The sequence below is a fragment of the Octopus sinensis genome, linkage group LG3 (genome assembly GCF_006345805.1).
Source record: "Octopus sinensis linkage group LG3, ASM634580v1, whole genome shotgun sequence".
Classification (NCBI taxonomy): domain Eukaryota; kingdom Metazoa; phylum Mollusca; class Cephalopoda; order Octopoda; family Octopodidae; genus Octopus; species Octopus sinensis.
Genome location: NC_042999.1, coordinates 141936864 through 141955337, shown reverse-complemented (window position 1 = coordinate 141955337; position 18474 = coordinate 141936864). Strand labels below are relative to the sequence as shown.

General features: G+C 35.2%; 1 protein-coding gene across 1 annotated transcript; it reads right to left on the bottom strand.

Moving 5' to 3' along the window:
• Nucleotides 1-1732: 1732 nt before the first annotated feature.
• Nucleotides 1733-11430, bottom strand: LOC115209332. The gene is made up of 5 exons (XM_036501439.1): nt 11410-11430; nt 8972-9410; nt 8078-8300; nt 5772-5949; nt 1733-2842 (listed from the first exon to the last, which is right to left on the bottom strand). The coding sequence occupies exons 2-5, from the start codon at nt 9399-9401 to the stop codon at nt 1832-1834; spliced, it is 1842 nt and encodes a 613-aa protein (XP_036357332.1). The 5' UTR covers nt 9402-9410; nt 11410-11430; the 3' UTR covers nt 1733-1831.
• Nucleotides 11431-18474: the final 7044 nt, after the last annotated feature.

The following is an 18474-nucleotide window of genomic DNA, read 5'->3' as shown; positions in this document are numbered from 1 at the left end:
GGTGGCATGTAAAAAGCACTATCCAAACATGATTGATGCCAGGCTCGCCTGACTAGCTCCTGTCCCGGTGCCATGTAAAAAGTACCCACTACACTCTCAGAGTGGTTGGCATTAGGAAGGGCATCCAGCTGTAGAAACATTGCCAGATCAGATTGGAGCCTGGTGCAGCTACTGGTTCTCCAGACCTCAGTCAAACTGTCCAACCCATGCCAGCATGGAAAACGGACATTAAACGATGATGACAATCAATTACACCTATTGCATACTGTAAAACCAAAATCGCAGCTGTGGCCAGTGCCCCTTGACTGGCTGCTTGCTGTTCATCTGAACATGGTCGATGCCTGTGTCCCCTGACTGGCTCCTGTGCCAGTGGCATGTAAAAAACACCATCCGGATGTGGCCGATGTCAGTAACCTAGGCTGGCTCCCGTGATGGTGGCATGTAAAAAACACTATCTGAATGTTATTGATGCCAGGTTGCCTGACAGGCTCCTGTGCCAATGGCATGTAAATGATGCTGATGATGAATTCTAATCTTGAGAAATGAAACAATTGTTAGTTAATATGTTGATTAATTAATAAATTAATTTGTATCTTACAATATTCTATATAATATATTCAGTGAAGAATTATCTCTTCAAAATTTGACATATTAAACCAGTGTATCTTGGATAAATATCCCTATAAGAGGTTTGAATATCCTCATTGTGACTATATATATACACACACACACACACACACAACAGGCTTCTTTCTATTTCCACTTATCAAATCAACTCACAAGATTTAGGTCAGCCTGGAGCTATAGTGGAAGATACTTTCCCAAGGCATCACACAGATCCACATGGTTGGGGAGCGAACTTCTTAGGCACAGGGCCAGACCTGAACCTATTACACCATTCCTAGTTGAATATGTTTAGTGGCAATATGTATTTGTTGTGTAATACGTATAATATTACGAGTTTTGTAATTTGTAAATTTCATGTGTCATGAACGAAAATTGCCAAAATATATGACATTTTATGAATATATTCTTTATCTTTAGAATGGTTGGTGGAAACTGATCTTAAAAACCTATTTAAGAGAGCTGTTTATACCCACAACAGATCTGATTAAATAAACCTATAATTACAGATATTCCAGCCATTTCCATAACAATATTTCTTTCACACACTATTAAAGTGTCCTTTTTTTTCTGAGGAAGATAGATAGAGGCCTCCTTATTGGCTTGAACAAACTTTTATGTTGAGAGATGAATCTTGTGATTACTGCTTATGGTTTAAAGATTCTGTCATAATAAAACATCAACTCATCAATGAGATTTACTGAACTACTGAACCAGTTCTCATTAGCAATACTTTTGTTGACAGGAATTAACTGATATTCAGTGACAACTTTAAAAATTACAGATAAATTCACTGAAAAGTAAAAGAAAAACCAACTGAAAATAACTATCTTTTCTTCCTTTTTACTTATTTACCAGAACTTTCTTGAATTTTTCAAGTATTTCAAAAGATGTAGTAATGAAATTTTCCAATTAGGCCAAAAGTGGTAAGTCTTCCACAAGTTTGTTGATGAAAATTAATCTTGGTATGTTTATCCTCCAAAACTTATATTATCAGACCAGTTAGATGTCAGAGACATATTGGTAAAGAAAATTCATGATAATAGAGATAATGATGGGGATAGTGATGATTAAGTTGTGAAGGTGAAAATCAGTTAGGTAAGAAACCTACTTTAGCAGTATTTTAATCTGGACAATAAAATGAAATCTGAAGTTAAAAATAATTACAAATATAATATACTGGGAAATTTAATTGAACATTTGCGCACTATAGAGTTGAATATCCACTGTCATTCACAGAAAATAAATTAACAGGACATGGTTTAGAATTTGATGTTTGCAGCCACTTTGTATTTGTAGGCAGCGTACTTGAGATCTCTACCAAATCAGAATTATTGCTGAGATTGTCTTCAATTATATTGCCTGTTACAGATGTTACTGAAATTAGCTGTACTTCATCCTGATCATCAGTATCATTATCACAATTTTCTGAATGCTGCGATAAACAAGTGTCTTCAGATATATAGATGACATCACTGGAATCCAGATGTTTGTTTGAATGAGAAACTCCAAAGTCATTGTCCCTATTGATGACCTTTCCAGAAGTGGTACTGGCAGCAGGCTTTAACTGAACATCATTATTAATTGCAGTAATGTTACCAATATCAATACACAGTTCTTCTTGAATACTATTTTGACTTTCTCCAAGACTACAGGGTTCTATTTTTAACTGAAGAGAGTTGTACTTTGTTGCAGCCTGTATTACTGGTTCCACTTCAGTTTTGATGTCAACAATCTGGTCTGTAACCATATTTTCTGCAGACCTTACATCAGAAACTGAAGTTGTGGTGACAGAAACATCAGCTTGCATATTAATATTGCTATAATTATTTCTAAATAACTTCATAAACATAGAATTCTGAACCTCATTAGGATCTCCTTGGGTTCTGGAAGGGAATAATCCTGACAAAGAACAAGGTTCTGCCAACAAAGGTTCCACTACACCAGATAAAATATCTTTTGTCTTAGCTTTGTTCAATTCCTTACAACAAAGATCTTCAAAATCTTTCATTTCTAATTTTTCAGCAATAGTCTTCAGTTGGACTAGAATTTCTTCATTCAGATCTAAAATGCCGCTGTACATGTATTCTGCAAATGCTAAAAGTCCTTCTTTACTGACTGAACTTGGAAAGACCACATTGGGGAATGAACCTTTTGATGAATGATGGAGAACTGGCAGTAGTTTTGGACACACAGCTCCTAAAACCATTTTATGAATCTGAAAAATATATAAAATATACCTGGAATAAATGTGGCAAATATACAGTTTAATAACATGTTACATATCATCAACATTGTTTAACATCCGTTTTCTATGCTGGCATGGGCTGGACAGTTTGACTGAGGTCTGGAAAGCTAGCTGCTGCACCAAGCTCCAATCTGATCTGGCAATGTTTCTACAGCTGGATTCTTTTCCTAACACCAACCACTCCAAGGGTGTAGTGGGTGCTTTTTACATGGCACCGGCACAGGAACCAGTCAGGAGGCCCTGGCATCAATCACATTTGGATAGCGCTTTTTACGTGTCAACAGCACGGGAGCCAGAGGGCACTGGCATCGGCCACATTCAGATGGTGCTTATTACATGCCACTGGTACAGGAGCTAGTAAGGCAGCCCTAGCATTAATCACATTCGGATGGTGTGTTTTATGTGCCACCGACACAGGTGCCAGTCAAGGGGCACTGGCATCGAACACGCTTGGATAAGGCATTTTATGTGCCAGCAGAACAACAGCCAGTCAGGAGGGGGGGCCCTGGCCACAGCTACAATTTTGGTTTTACTTGATTCAACAGGTCTTCTCAAGCATATCATATTGCCTGACACATCAAGGGTACTTTTAAATGGGCCAGATATGCAACACTGGCATTGACTGTGGCTGCAATCTCATTTTAGTTGCCTGGTCTTCTCAATCACAACATATTTCCAAAGGTCTGTCTCCTGTCATTACCTCCGTAAGGCTCAAAATTCGAAGGTTATGCTTCACCAACTCATCTCATGTCTTCCTGGGTCTACCTCTTCCACAGTTAGGGTGTGACACTTCCTCACACAGCTGTCCTCATCCATATGTAACACATGACCATACCAGTGCAGTCATCTCTCTTGTACACCACATTTGATGCTTCTTATGTCCAACTTTTCTCTCAGGGCACTTACACTCGGTTGTGTATGCACACTGACATTACACATCCTGTGGATCATACTAGCTTCATTTCTTTCAAGCCTACACAAGTCCTCAGCAGTGATGGCCCATGTTTCACTGCTGTGTATCATGGCAGTTTGCACACATGCATCATACAGTCTATCTTTCATCCTGAGTGAGAGGCCCTTAGTTGCCAGCAGTAGTAAGAGCTCTCTGAACTTTGCCCAGGCTATTCTTATTCTAGCTGTTACACTCTCCGAGCAACCACCCCCACTACAGACTTGGTCGCCCGGGTAATGGAAGCTATCAACTACTTCTAGTTTTTTCCCCTGGCATGTGATGGAATCTGTTTTCTGTACATCTTCAGTGTTTATTGCCCCTGTGCATCTACCACACACAGAAACTATCTTCCTGATTAACCTTCCTTTGATATTGCAAGCTATGAACACATAAGAGGTGCAGCAATATCAGAGGAAGGTTAACTGAAAAATAGCTTTTGTGTATGGAAGGTGCACAGGTACAATAAACACTAAATATGTACAGAAAATAAACTCCATCAAATGCCAGTGGGATAAGCTAGAGGTAGTGGATAGCTTCCATTATCTAGGTGACTGAGTCAAAAGTGGAGGTGGATGCTCTGAGAGTGTAGCTGTGAGAATAAGAATAGGCTGGGCAAAGTTCAGAGAGCTTCTATTTCTGTTGGCAACAAAGGGCCTCTCCCTCAGAGTGAAAGCCAGACTGTATGATGCTTGTGTGCAATCAGCTATATCACATGGCAGTAAAACACGGGCTGTAACAGCCGAGGACATGTGTAGGCTTGAAAGAAATGAAGCCAGTATGTGTCACTGGATGTGCAATGTCAGTATGCATGTTTGACAGAGTGTAAGCATCTTCAGAGAAAAGTTAGGCACAAGGGGCATCATCTGTAGTGTGCAAGAGAGATGACTGTGCTGGTATGGTCATGTGATGCATATGGATGAGGACAGCTGCGTAAAATGTCGATCTCTAAGTGTGGAAGGAACCTATGGTAGAGGTAGATCCAAGAAGACATGGAATGAGGTAGATCCAGGAAGACATTCAAATGTTGGGCCTCACAGAGGCAATGACTAGTGACTGAGACCTTTGGTGATATGCCATGCTTGAGAAGACCTGTCTAGCCATGTGAAATCATAGTTGTGGCCAAATGTTGTCATGTTACTGCCACTTGTGCTGGTGCCATGTAAGAGCACTTTTTGAATATTGGGCCTCATGGCCATTGCTGGTGTTGTGACATTAGCATCCATGCCGGTGGCATGTGAAAAGCCCCTTCTGAGTGTTGGCCCTCATGGAGGCAATATAGCTGATGCTACTGTCATGTAACTCGCACCCGTGCTGGGTGTTGGGCCTCACAGAGGAAATGACAAATGACCAAGACCTTCAGCAATATGTTGTGCTTGAGAAGAAGACCCATCAAGACAAGTGAAACTGTAGTCATGGTAGTTAATGGTGCCAGGCAACTGGCATGTAAAAGCACCTGTTACACTCTTGGAGTGGTTGGCGTTAGGAAGGGTATCCAGCTATAGAAACAATGCCAAATCAGACTGGAGTCTGGTGCAGCCCCTTGGCTTATCAGCCCTGGTCAAACTGTCCCACCCATGCTAGCATGGACAACAGACGTTGATGATGATGATGATTGTTGAAAACATAGGATTATAAAGAAATATTTGGAAAAAATATAACTAAAGGAAGTGGGGTGTATATCTGATATGCCACTTCTAATTTCTTCCATTATACAACTGTTTATACTTACTAATTCCTAAGCATACCATCACTGATTTGTTTGGATCACAAAACTTTGGTTAAGATAGGACTACAGTAAAAGATTTGCCAAGATGCTCTGTAGTGGGACTGAATCTGAAACTTTGTCTCTGATACTTTTGAATTTGATAAAATAAAATACTAGTTAGGTGTTGGAAGTTGAGATACATAATCCTAGATGTGAATAAAATAGAATTAAAACATACATACCATTACATTTATGGTACCATTACTAATATATGAGTCACAGAGGCGCCGTGCTTTCCATAGAGAAAACAGATTAGACATTACTGCTGTTTGATGATTTGGAACCACTAAAACATGTCTTTCTTGAACTGGAGACACAGCTGATTGTGGGAAAACTATGACTTCATCAGTCATTGAATGACTGTAAATACAAAATATGTAAAACAGCATTGGTTAGATACATAATATGGGAAAAGAAAACATATCAACATGTTAAGGTAACATATTGCATGTGTTAGATTTAGATTAGGATACATAACAGATCTTCCTCCAAATACTAGTGAGTCACTAGTACTAGCTAATTTGTCTTTGCCAAATTCCAAAGCAGTCATCATTCAGGTATCTCCAATCCATTCTTTCCTCCCTCCTTTCTTCACCCTGCATTAACCACTCTGACCAATACTTCCTCCTCAGAACATGAGTCCTTTGGAATTTCCTACCCACTCATTTCTTTCTTGCAGGTGTCAATCTGCAATAGATTAAATGGAATATTAACAGTATTAAGTCTACCAATCTTGGAAGGCCTGCAAAAGTGATGTGGGCTGTTCTTTCACAATATTCTTTTGGATGGGATGCTGGGCCCAAGACCAGTAAGTTTGAGGGAAGGGGCCAAACCAACCACATTGACCCCAGTAGTTGACTTGTATCTTATTTTATTGACCTTGAAAGGATGAAAGACAAAGTTGATCATGGTAGGATTTGGACTCACAATGTAAAGAGCTGGAAGAAATGCCACTTCGCATTCTGTCCATCATGCTGATGGTTCTGTCAGCTTGCCACCTATCCTGTCTTTAACCTAAGTATGGGAAAATGGGGATTAAATTATTGACGATGATGACGGTATTGTACAGATGAGTGGGTGTTCCACAAGCTGTTGCTTTTCATTAAGATTGTACAAGATGGACAGCTGGGATGTAATAAGGGAATTAAGCTACTGAAGCAAACAACAATGGTGGTGGAGAAAAACTTAGTCAAATTGGTGAAAAGTAAAAATAACCCTGTTACACCATGTTCCCACCATAGCAGGCATAGCTTAAACATCATCTCTGCCAGACTGCTAATAAAGTGGTAATGAACAAAATAGGTACAAAAAGAAGATGAAATACTAAAATTAGACAAGTGATCACATTGCAGCTTTGTAGTCTAGTGTGTTTATGACTCATTGTTAATGGTGTCCCCCATAGATGTTTTTAATCAAGAAAAAGAAAACAATTTTGCAATGAAACAAGCATGTGATGAACCCACCACTTCATCTTGTAAACAAGCAAGGCCTAGACTCTCTGCAGTTAAGGAAATTATTGATGATATTCTTTGAATGAAGAGATTACACTTATGCTGGTAATGAGAGTGATTTGGACAATTCAACTAGTGTCAAGGGAACAAATATGATCATTAAGAAGCAAGCCCATGGTTTTGTTGTCTGGTGTTGGAAACATGTTTCCTAGTAATTCTGGGGTGCTGATTTCAAGAAAATAAATATCAATAAAATAATAAAAGCAGCTGATTAGTCCTATTATGGACAAACAATACAATTGTGTTTATTCAGAGAATAAGCAGTAGAAAAAAACTTGACATGATAAAAGAAAACTGACTATAGTTTTGAATCAGGATGCCAATTTTAATCTAAGTCAAGTGAAAAAGCAACCTCAAGAGAAATTATCTTCATAATTGTTCCCCTGTTATTATTACTCTCCTGAATATTTGTGATTCTATCCATCAGTTTGTCTAACAAATATGGTAGTTGAGAGAAAGGCCTATTATTGTTATCCTCCAGAATTTTTTTGTGATTTTGTTCATTAGTTTACCTGTAATCATTACTCTTGAGTTGTATATGCAACTATCTATTTTTTTTTTTTTTTTGGTCAGGAGCCCAGGTCTGAGAGGGCTAAAGGATCTAGTATACACTTTAACTTTATATTAATGCAACACTTTATTTTTGAACAACTGCAGAAGTTCTTGTTCAAGATCAGCCAACACTCTCTTATGTTTACTGCTAAAAAAAAAAAAAGGTGTTTTGGTGAATAATAAAAGCTGTCACAAATGAATGACTGAGAGCTGTTAATGTTTTGTATAGATTTTGTCACGTTTCAGTAAAATTATAGATTCCTACAGCTTCTAAAATTTTATCTTATCCTTGTTTTGCCTCTTAAAGAGGTTACAGAGGAATTTTTTAAAAAATGGTCATCTTCTGATGATCAGATGTCCAATACAGAATCAATCAGAGCTAGAGAAGTCAATAATATGAAAGAAATTAGATGAGTAACACTTACGATGTTGATCTTCTTGTTTTTGAGGCTTTTGAATTTGTTTGTTTGAAGTTTGTGTCTGGGGTTACATCTTCTATCCGAATTGTAGCTGCTTCAGAGGCTTTCCTTTTCCATTGTGATGAACTCATTTCATTAAGATTTTGCACATTGTTAGCATGAGTTTGATGCAATTGAAGAGTTGAGGCACAATCAAGTCTTGATGTTTTTAAGCGAGATATATTATTTCCTGTGAAATAGAATATAAGTAACTCTAGTACTCAATTAGGATCATTTTAAAATATGAAGTGGTTAGGAAAGACAAAATAGCAAATGTGTTAGAATATTGTTGAGATTTCAAAATGACTTAGGTAATAATTGAACAATTATCCAAACAGGAATACAATGCCGAGTTATGGAAATCACTTGAAAACAACACTATCAGAAGACAGCAAGGTATATACATCCTTTGGTGTAAATGACTCAGTAGAATGATGATAAAACCTAACAAACAAAACATTTGCTGTTTAGATCATATGATGTAGTTAAAAATTCTCAAGAAGAAACCTGCATGCGCTGTGACTCATTCAAAACCCAAATACTATTTGAGTGAAGAATGAAGTATATACAAGGTTCTGATAGTTGTTACATGACACACATTGTAAACAGTAACATAAATCAAAATGATAACAATAATAATATAAAAGAATATAAGTATAAAATAATAATATAATATATCACAATATTCAAATTAGTTTAAAATGAACAACAGTTCAAATTATCTAAGCACAATGGACAGCAACTAATTGTACAAAATATTTACATCAGTTATGAGAGTCAAACATATAAATGCTTAAATATGTACAGAAATTAAACTAGATATCACACTTAAATGAAACAAAAGTTCAGAGGGACAAATACCAGGGTTATGTTGCATCTCCTCCTGATGATGGAATTCTTGGACATCATAATACTTTAAAAGATTGACTTTAATGTAGCCATTAGCATTTTGCTTTTCTTCTTGAATTTTTTTACCCTGTCGAGTGTTATGATTCTTTGACCCAGTAGCACGTCTGTTCCTTGCATATTGAGCAAGTTTCCTAAGTCTTTCATATCTTTCCTCTTTCGTTTCTTTGGCTCTTCTTTTCAATTCATTCTGAGACAATCTTCTAAGCCTCTGTTTTCTCTCTTCTGATGTTTCTTCAGCTCGTCTCTTCTGTGCATTGAAAGACAGCTTTCTTAGTCTTTCAAGTCTCTCATCATTTGTTTCATTTGCACGTCTTTCTCTTTCTCGCACTTTTTTTGCTTCTTGCTTTTCAGTTTCATTAAGGTATTTCTTGAACCGCCCCATTGTTTTGCCCTTCAAATAAATAAAAATTTATTGAAAACATACAAAAATAAATTGGATTCAGATTTTTTTCCTGAGTACAATGTTTTGAGTCTACAGACATGATGTAAACTTTTAACATGACTCTGAAAATTAAAAATCTAACTTGCACAATTACTTTAGTAATGAATAACAACTTCCTTTTATACTTTTGTATGAGATTAGTATATCAATTACCAGAGAAAAAATATAATTATTAACTATCTCGGTTTTAAAGAGTTAAAATTCTCTGTTTCCATACATATACTACCTCAACTACTTTACAATGAGATATATTCTAAAGCAAGATTTCATTATCTCTTCAGTTATACATCATTCGGCATTATTTTATTCATAAGGTAACCCCACAAAATTATTACTTCATCCTGATTTGCAGTCACGATCTTACTCACCTTAAATCTTTGCAAGCAGCTTGATAAGAAAAAAATTTTTTTTTATTTTACATTTGAATTTAATTATTTCTATATTTGTTTACCCTCTAGAATAAAAACAATTTCCCAATTGACATTCTTTGGATATAGATATTCTATCTGTCATTCCTTCGAAAGAATGCCGAACAATTTTTAGATAGTTTAGCATTTAACTTATACAAACTAGGATCTTGAAGTCTCTGACAAGTATCGTGTAGTGCCAATGTATTCTTGCCAAGTCAAGACACTAATAAATTAATGTAAATTGTCTCCGTTTAAAGATATATATTGCACAGGCGCCAATTCTGAACTACTGCATAACACTTTGGCCCATGCGAGTTTCTAGATTAAAGCAGTCTTTTGATTATTTGAAAAGAACGCACTTTCTTTTGGTTTGACTAAATTTTGCAGAATTTTGAGAAAAATGTAACATAAAATAAACTCATGAATTGAAACAGTAGTCTATACAGTATGTAGAGGTTTCGGTGAAATTCGGATCAATTACTATTTTTTATCACACGAACTTTAATGCTTTAATTGTCATGCCTCTCATTAATATTTAAAATACAACAATAGCAATAAAAATCACAATACTTCTTTTTAATCATAGTTAACTCGCTACTTTTAAGAAGTAAAAGTTGTTTTCAAATGTCATCGATATATACTGTCACAAATAAAAACAAAATTCATCCAAGCAAAAGTAGTTTCCATAAACAAAATTGCCATCATTATTTGTTTAAAAAATGACTCACCTGATATTTTCAGGAGTAAATTTTAAAACACTTTAGTTGATCGTTGCTTAGGTATGGTAAATAGGAATGCAGTGGATTGTGAAGATCAGCGTAGATGTTATTTTTGCATGTACGTAAGTATTGCTAAAATTGCAACTAGTAATGTAGGGAATGAATTTTCTTTCTCTTTCTAGAAATACCTACTCTATTGTTATTTTAAAACGAATTATATTTTCTGACAACTTTGAAAAATCTGTCGAATGAGATAAAAATTTGATTTGTATATTTTTAATGTTTTATTATCCCAAAGGAATAATTTCATCAATGGGTTGTAACTAAAGTGTGTACACTAAGGGAGTTAACTATGTAGTGACTATCTTATTTACATGACCAAACTCTACAAGTGTATATATATCGATGTGTCATGTTAAGAAAACTAAATAGTGTGCACACAAAATTTATTAAAACTTATTTATTACAAAATACGTTAATTTTAGTTTGTAGAAACTTTGAAATGGTTAAATTAACAAGTGTTTCTACAGAAACAGCATAAAAATACTCAGGTAATTGAGGAACAACGCCATATCCACTTATTACCATTCTATAAAGTTTTATATTATACACCAAAATACATTTCTTTCTCAAAACTGAAATGATATAGACAGTCACCAACCATTGATAAATAAGATCATACATTAATACAGAGCTGAGAATTTTCCATTTGACCTTTCAAGTCCACTTCTACAATCACGATTCACTTAAAGGCTGTGAAATATTAGTATTAGCGCTGTTTAGTTAGACAATAATCCAGTATCAAGCAAAGTTTCCTACCCAGTTTAAGTGCAACTTCAAAGGGCAATCTTTTGATTATATGAAAAGAACGCGCTTTCTTTTGGTTTGACTAGATTTTGTGAAAAATGTAACATAAGAGGAACTCATGAATTGAAACAGTAGACTATACAAATGACAATGATATACAGTATGTAGAAGTTTCGGTGAAATTCGGATCAATTACTTTGGTTGAAGATTATATTATACAAATGTCGACCTATTTAAGCTAAGCCTTTCCCCTGCATGAAATAAATGTTCCATAAGAAAACAATTATTTCAAATTGATTGTATGGCAGTTTATGTCAAGCTCTACGTTCTAAATGATCAAATTTAAATTCTCATTTATGATACATTTTCATTTCTTCAAATTGTTTTCTTTTATTTTGGTTTTTAATTTTTACCACTATAACAAAATAATGTCGAACAAAATAAAAACAGTGAGAAGGAAAAGAAATTAAATAAGTGAATTTGATGATTTCGAGCGGCAAGTTTAAAACGTCAACAGTCTATGCTTCAACTGGTGGTTTGTCGTTAACTCAAATATTATTTGCTAATTCCAACTGGTGAAAAAATTTGTATCATTCCTTAAATAAATTTATAGCAGATCTGAATAAGTGGAAACAAAATATGCATAGGGAGTCATCTCGTCCATCGAAGAAGTTGAAAACTTTTCGGTATTAAATTACAATTTTTTTCGATGTTAACGCATTGGAAATATGAAAACTTTTCATTCATCAAAGAATACTCCTTCTGAGCAACGCCTAGTTAAATTGCAGAGGTAAAGCCAGCATAATTAAAAGTTACGCAATCACGGTCTTGTCTTTTACAGCTTTATTCATAAAATTTACATCAGTCTAAAGGAAGTTTATTTACAAAAATACTTCACGCGTACGTCTCACCAGTTTATAAAATATGAGACTCCAAAATCAGCGTTAGCTCTGTTCTCACTTCATGGTTTAAGTACATCTCAGGAAGTGACCTTTTTCCGGAAGTACCATTCAACGCTGTTCGTCGTGAGTAAACACGTTTCGAAATCGGAATTGATGCATTTCTGAGCTTATTTTTCATGGTAATAAAATAAAATAAATGCTCGTCCAGATTTGTACCTTATCAAACAGAACCAGGGATCTTTTCGGTTTGAACGGCAGTTTTTTCTAGCGGTGTCATATGAAATTGTCACCCATAATTATGACCTTAGTATCGATCTATTGCATTTCAATCTGTTTTAGGGTTAGGGGTGGGGGAAGGGTAATTTTTTTTTTCTTCAGAAATGTAAATAAACCCAATCTGTTTCTTAAACGAGGGACATATTCATACGGCACAGAAAGTTTTCACCTCAATAGACGTCATTGATTTGTTGAAATTGAAGAAAAAACAACAACAAATATCTTACTAGCTATAGAATTTTCTCAATAAAGCCAAGAGAAAAAGATGTTTTATAAACACATTCTACCAGTATACGAAGTTTATAAGTGTTTGGTTACGTGGAAATTATTTTAAAAAACTGCCGGTCAAACTGAAAAGATCCAGATTCAGTTTTCGGTTATTTTTATTTTTTTGTTTTTCTTTTTCTACAGAAACCCACCTTTTCGACTGCTGAGATTCCGTATCTGCCAAAATAATCGGCATTTCAAAATTGTACCCCCCCCCCGCCAATTTTTCACATTAAAAAAATTGGGGGGGGGGAGAAGTACGTTGAAAAATACGGAGATTATGATTCTGAAAAAAAAATTTTGTCAAATTACAATTTTTCAAAAAATAAATACCCCTCCCCTCCTACTAAAATAGCAGACGCAAAAAGTATCAAAACAGAAAACACGACATGCTAGAAACAGCAGCTAAACGACGAAACCCGTTTTCACAATTTTAATTTCCCCCACCCCCTTTTTTCTTTGCCAGAGGGGTATATATATATATATATATATATATATATAGGCTACTATTAGTAGGTTGACTACCACAGATAGTCATCTTGGCTTTCTTTTGCTGTCCTTGTATATTTCATGTTTTTTTTTAAATTTCACTCCCCCCCGAATTTAAAATTTTGATTTTGTTTACTTTAAAGAGATTGTAGTGAATTGACAAATCAAAATTAAATACAGACAAAAACATTAAAGTGAAAAGAATGTGTTTTACTTATGTTTGCCTTAATTGTAACTAATTAAATGTAAATTAAATATACACCATTTTATGAGAAACAAACAATATGTTTAATAATTCATGATATAAAGTTTAATAGGGGGCTCAAATTTTACCCCCTCCCCCAATTTTAAATTTTGTACTTTTCCATCCATTTATTTATTTGTCTATCTATTTATCCCTATCCGTTTATACATAAAATATATTTGCCATCTAAATATGGCGGCCCTATAGGGGATGGTGTTCCTGTTGTTTTTATCCCCAGGAAGACATTCAAAATTTTATTCCATATTCGTAATCTCCGACATCTAAAATGCAGGAATCTTTTTTTTTTTCTTCCAGAAGAGGTGTGATTCTGCATTAGCACCAAAATTTCTATCATTCCATTATAAACTTTCCCGATATCTATCAGTACTTAGCTGCTAATGTTTTGAAGCATTTGTTATTTACCACCACTATGTAATATTTGCTCCTCTGTACCCAAGATTTACAAACTATAATGTTACTATCCAATGTGATTCATTGTCGTACAATTTAAATTTGTTCATTTCACCAACAGATATATACAATTTTTCAATTTTTTATGTTGTATTGGCAGGTAAGGAAAAGTCAATTTTCTAGGTACTAATATACTTTTTTCTATGGTTAATCTCTAGTTTAACACCCAGTCACAAAAATGAAAAAAAATAGTGTAATAGGTGTAAAACAATGTGTAGTAAACGAATATGAAAAAAAAAATGTGTGCTGACGAACAAGGAGTGAGGAGAGGACTTGGAAAATTCTTGATGTGAATTTTCGTTGGTGTAATTTTTTTTTCATATTTGTTTGCTACACATTGTTCAATACCTATTACACTACTTTTTTTTCATTTTTTGTGGTCTTGGAGGACCCGGAAAATTCACACGATCTGGTAACCTGATTTCGACATCCGGCCTCCAAAAAAGAAAAAAACAAGTGTAATAGGTGTAAAATAATGTGTACTAAACGAATATGAAAAAAACAAAAAGCAAATGGGCGCTAATGAAGGGGTGGGTGGGGAGAGAACTCGGAAAATTCACACGATCAAACTCACAGGTTCCAAAAACCCAACTTTAACACCTGGTCACAAAAATGAAAGAAAAAAATAGTGTAATAGATGTAAAACAATGTGTAGTAAACAAATATGAAGGAAGTAAATGCACATGATTGTTTCCCTCATAAATGTCAGGAAAATGGATATCTTTTAAAGAGTGTGTGATAAGAAGCTTGCTTCCCAACCACATGGTTCCAGGTTCAGTGGCACCTTGGGCAAGTGTCTTCAACTATAGCCTAGGGCCGACCAATGAGTCTACGATGAGGCTATAATTGAATACACCTATTATCCTATGTTTTTTATTCATTTTTGTGACCGGGTGTTAAAGTTGGGGTTTTGGATCCTGTGAGTTTGATTGTGCGAATTTTCCGAGTCCTCTCCCCATCCACCACATCGTGAGTGCGCATTTTTTCCATATTCATTTAGTATACATTTTACACCTATTATACTTGTTTTTTGTTTTTTTTTTCTGGTGGCTGGGTGTCAAAGTTAGGTTACCAGATCGTCCACTTCTCAGTCTCAAAAATGAAGAAAAAAAAATAGGGTAACAGGTGTAAAATAATGTGTAGTAAACGAATATGATTTTTAAAAAATTGTGCCAATGAACGGGGTGGGGTAGGGAGAGGACGGAGAATTTACAGAGAAATTTTCCAAGTCTTCTCATTGATCAGCGTGCATTTTTTTCATATTCATTTACTACACATTGTTTTACACTATTTCTTTCATTTTTGTAACTGGTGTGACTAGAGATTAACCCTTTTTTTTTTTTTTTACTTGAACAACATCTCTCTCTCTATATAAACGGCAGTTTGTCTGTGTGTCTGTTAGGTTGTACCCTCACCCTGACCACGGCTTTCAACCGATTCTGATGAAACTTGACACACACATAGCCCAATGTCATAATTCAAAACTAACGCAGCGAAAATTTTGAAAAGTTCCCCCAGTTCTGAAAAAAATCGATAAATTCGACATGGGGTCGAGAATCAGAAACACAAACCACAGACTGTCATGGGGACGCAACTCCACCTTTTTAACTCTCAAAAATAAATTTACCAAAATTTTTTTTCCAATTTTTTGCTATAACTCTCTAAAAATGCTTTATAGTTATTTCCCTTACAAACCCGAGCAACGCCGGGCGATACTGCTAGTATACTATAAACAAATTGAACTAAAACAAAAAATTACTTTTGACACATTAAGTTGAAATGAAAACAAAGATGTTTGTGCTTCTCATTTATGACTTCATCAAAACAGAACTTTCTTGTTGATTGTGACCACAATTCTGACTGGATTTCTTAGATTTGGTCTTAACAAAAGAGAGCTGCTTACAGATTCACACAAGTACATCACTGTGCACATAATGTGAACAGAGTTCTCAGTCATAATCTCCTAAGAGTTTGATCTACATATGTAGGATAATAAAATTCTTGGATGGTGCTTAAAAGAATACAACTATTTTAAGGAATCAAATTATTTTATTCTGAAAAGGGATTTTAATATAGTATAGACTTTTACTGTTCATTCCCTTCCCCTAGAGAATACTTATAAGTAATTTTTTTTCATTTTAAATTTGTTGGAAAAAGCATTTAATATTAAACTGATGTAAAAAAATATACTTTTTAGATTTTTAAAAGAAAATACAGGATGCTCTATACTCGTTTCTACTCTAGGCACAAGGCCCAAAATTTTTGGGGAGGCGGCCAGTCAATTAAATCGACCCCAGTATGCAACTGGTACTTAATTTATCGACTCCAAAAGGATGAAAGGCAAAGTCGACCTCAGCGGAATTTGAACTCAGAGTGTAAAGACAAACGAAATACCACTAAGCAGTTCACCCGGTTTGCTAATGTTTCTGCCAGCTCACTGATTTACAGGATGCTCTATATTGAAATAGAGAAGGTAATTTAAAAATTATTGTTGATCAGATGCTGGTGACACCACAACTGACTAGGCTGTTGCAACATAACTGAAGAATTCATTATGATGAAATCACCTTTGCATAGCCGAATTCTCAATAAGCTATTCTTCCATAAGATTTAAAAATTAATATTGGGTTTACCGCTTCCACTGGTTCCTTCCACAGTTAGAGAGTGGCACTTCCTCACACAGCTGTCATCCATATGTAACACATGACCATACCAGCACGGTTGTCTCTCTGCACACCACATTTGATGCTTCTTATACCCAACTTTTCTCTCAGGGCACTTACACTGTCATGTATGCACACTGACATTACACATCCAGTGGATCATACTAGCTTCATTTCTTTCAAGCCTACGCATGTCCTCAGCAGTCATGGCCCATGTTTCACTGCCATGTAGCATGGCAGTTCACACACATGCATCATATAGGTTACATTTCAACCTGAGCAAGAGGCACTTAGTTGCCAGCAGAGGTAGGAGCCCCTTGAACTTTGCTCAGGCTATCTTATTCTAGCCACTACACTCTCAGAACAACCACCCCCACTACAGACTTGGTTGCCTAGGCAGCGGAAGCTTAATGACTGCATCCTTCAAACAGTAGTCTGTTGGTAAGAAAGGAATTTTTTCAAGAGTGAAAAACATTGTTGGTAAGAAAGGAATTTTTTCAAGAGTGAAAAACAGACTATATGATGCTAATGTGCAGTGCAATATAGTCTGAAAACAATTATATTGATTAACATGTTATTTTATTCTTTTACTGGTTAATGGACTTCATGAGTACGGTCAGTAATTTGAAGATGTTAAATTACTGTTAATTATAACCGCTTTGAATATTCTTGTATTATCATATAGATTTTTCATATATGGAGGACAGTGTAATGGTTACTAGAGAGGAGTTAATTAAATGAAGAGTAGTGATACCCCCAAATTTTCAAACCACTGAATTTATAATGTTGTTGTTTGTTCCTTCTCAAGCCATGCCTGGCTCATAAGGCCGGTTTCCTGGTTTCATTTATGTACAGGTTCCCCACCTGGACAGAACACCAGTCCATCACAGGTGAGCTGCTAGATGCAGGAGCAAAGAGTGAGAGAAAGTTGCGGCGAAAGAGTCAGCAGAAGTTTGCCATTATCTTCTGCCAGAGCTGTGTGGAGCTTAGGTGTTTCACTCATAAAAACACATATTGCCTGAGATTCGAACCCATGATCCCTTGTCCGTGAGTCTGCTGCTCTAACAACTAGGCTATGTGCCTCCACCACAGAATTTATAATAAATGAAGCAAAATAGAGTCAATTGATAGTTTATTCATAATTGTTATATGGTTGGTCCTTACTTTTATTTTAATGAAGATAGTATGAGTAGTTTCAACTCATGCTTATGCCACTTGATTTAGAAAATTTTGCAAAAAATCTTTGTCTAGACTGTAAGACTTTGAACTTAACACCACTTTTAGCTAGTGAAATACTTGTGTAGAGGTTTTTGCAGTGTGCAACGGCTGATATCTATTTACAGCTACATCAACAAGTTCAATAAGAATATTGTTACTTATCACCAATGACAAAACAAACTTAATAATTGTTTGGGCATGACTGCCATGCCATAGAAACCTTCAAGATCAATGAAACATTGAATTTTGTATTACAATCTGTCACATATATATATCTACTATTTTAAATCAATATCGATTCCTTATTTAACACAGCTTCATATTTACAGAAGAGAAGGGGAATGTAATTAGTGGAATTCATATCTTTCTCAAATATTAATTACATAAATAATAATGACAAAGATTATTATGATGAATAGAGCAAAGAAAATTGTAGTAGCTGGAAGATATTGAATTGTTTTGCAGAACGATAAATGAGCACATATAATTAAAAAGGAAAAAAAGTCTAGAAATAAAACGGGAATAATTAAATACACAACTAAAAATA

What these genes read in the sequence shown, in the direction of transcription:
- LOC115209332 (XM_036501439.1), bottom strand. Translation starts at nt 9,401, where the DNA reads ATGGGGCGGTTCAAGAAATACCTTAATGAAACTGAAAAGCAAGAAGCA. An exon ending in GGAGATGCAACATAACCCTG is followed by an intron (nt 8,301 to 8,971) that starts GTATTTGTCCCT and finishes TCTATTTCACAG; the next exon opens with GAAATAATATATCTCGCTTA. An exon ending in AAAACAAGAAGATCAACATC is followed by an intron (nt 5,950 to 8,077) that starts GTAAGTGTTACT and finishes TTGTATTTACAG; the next exon opens with TCATTCAATGACTGATGAAG.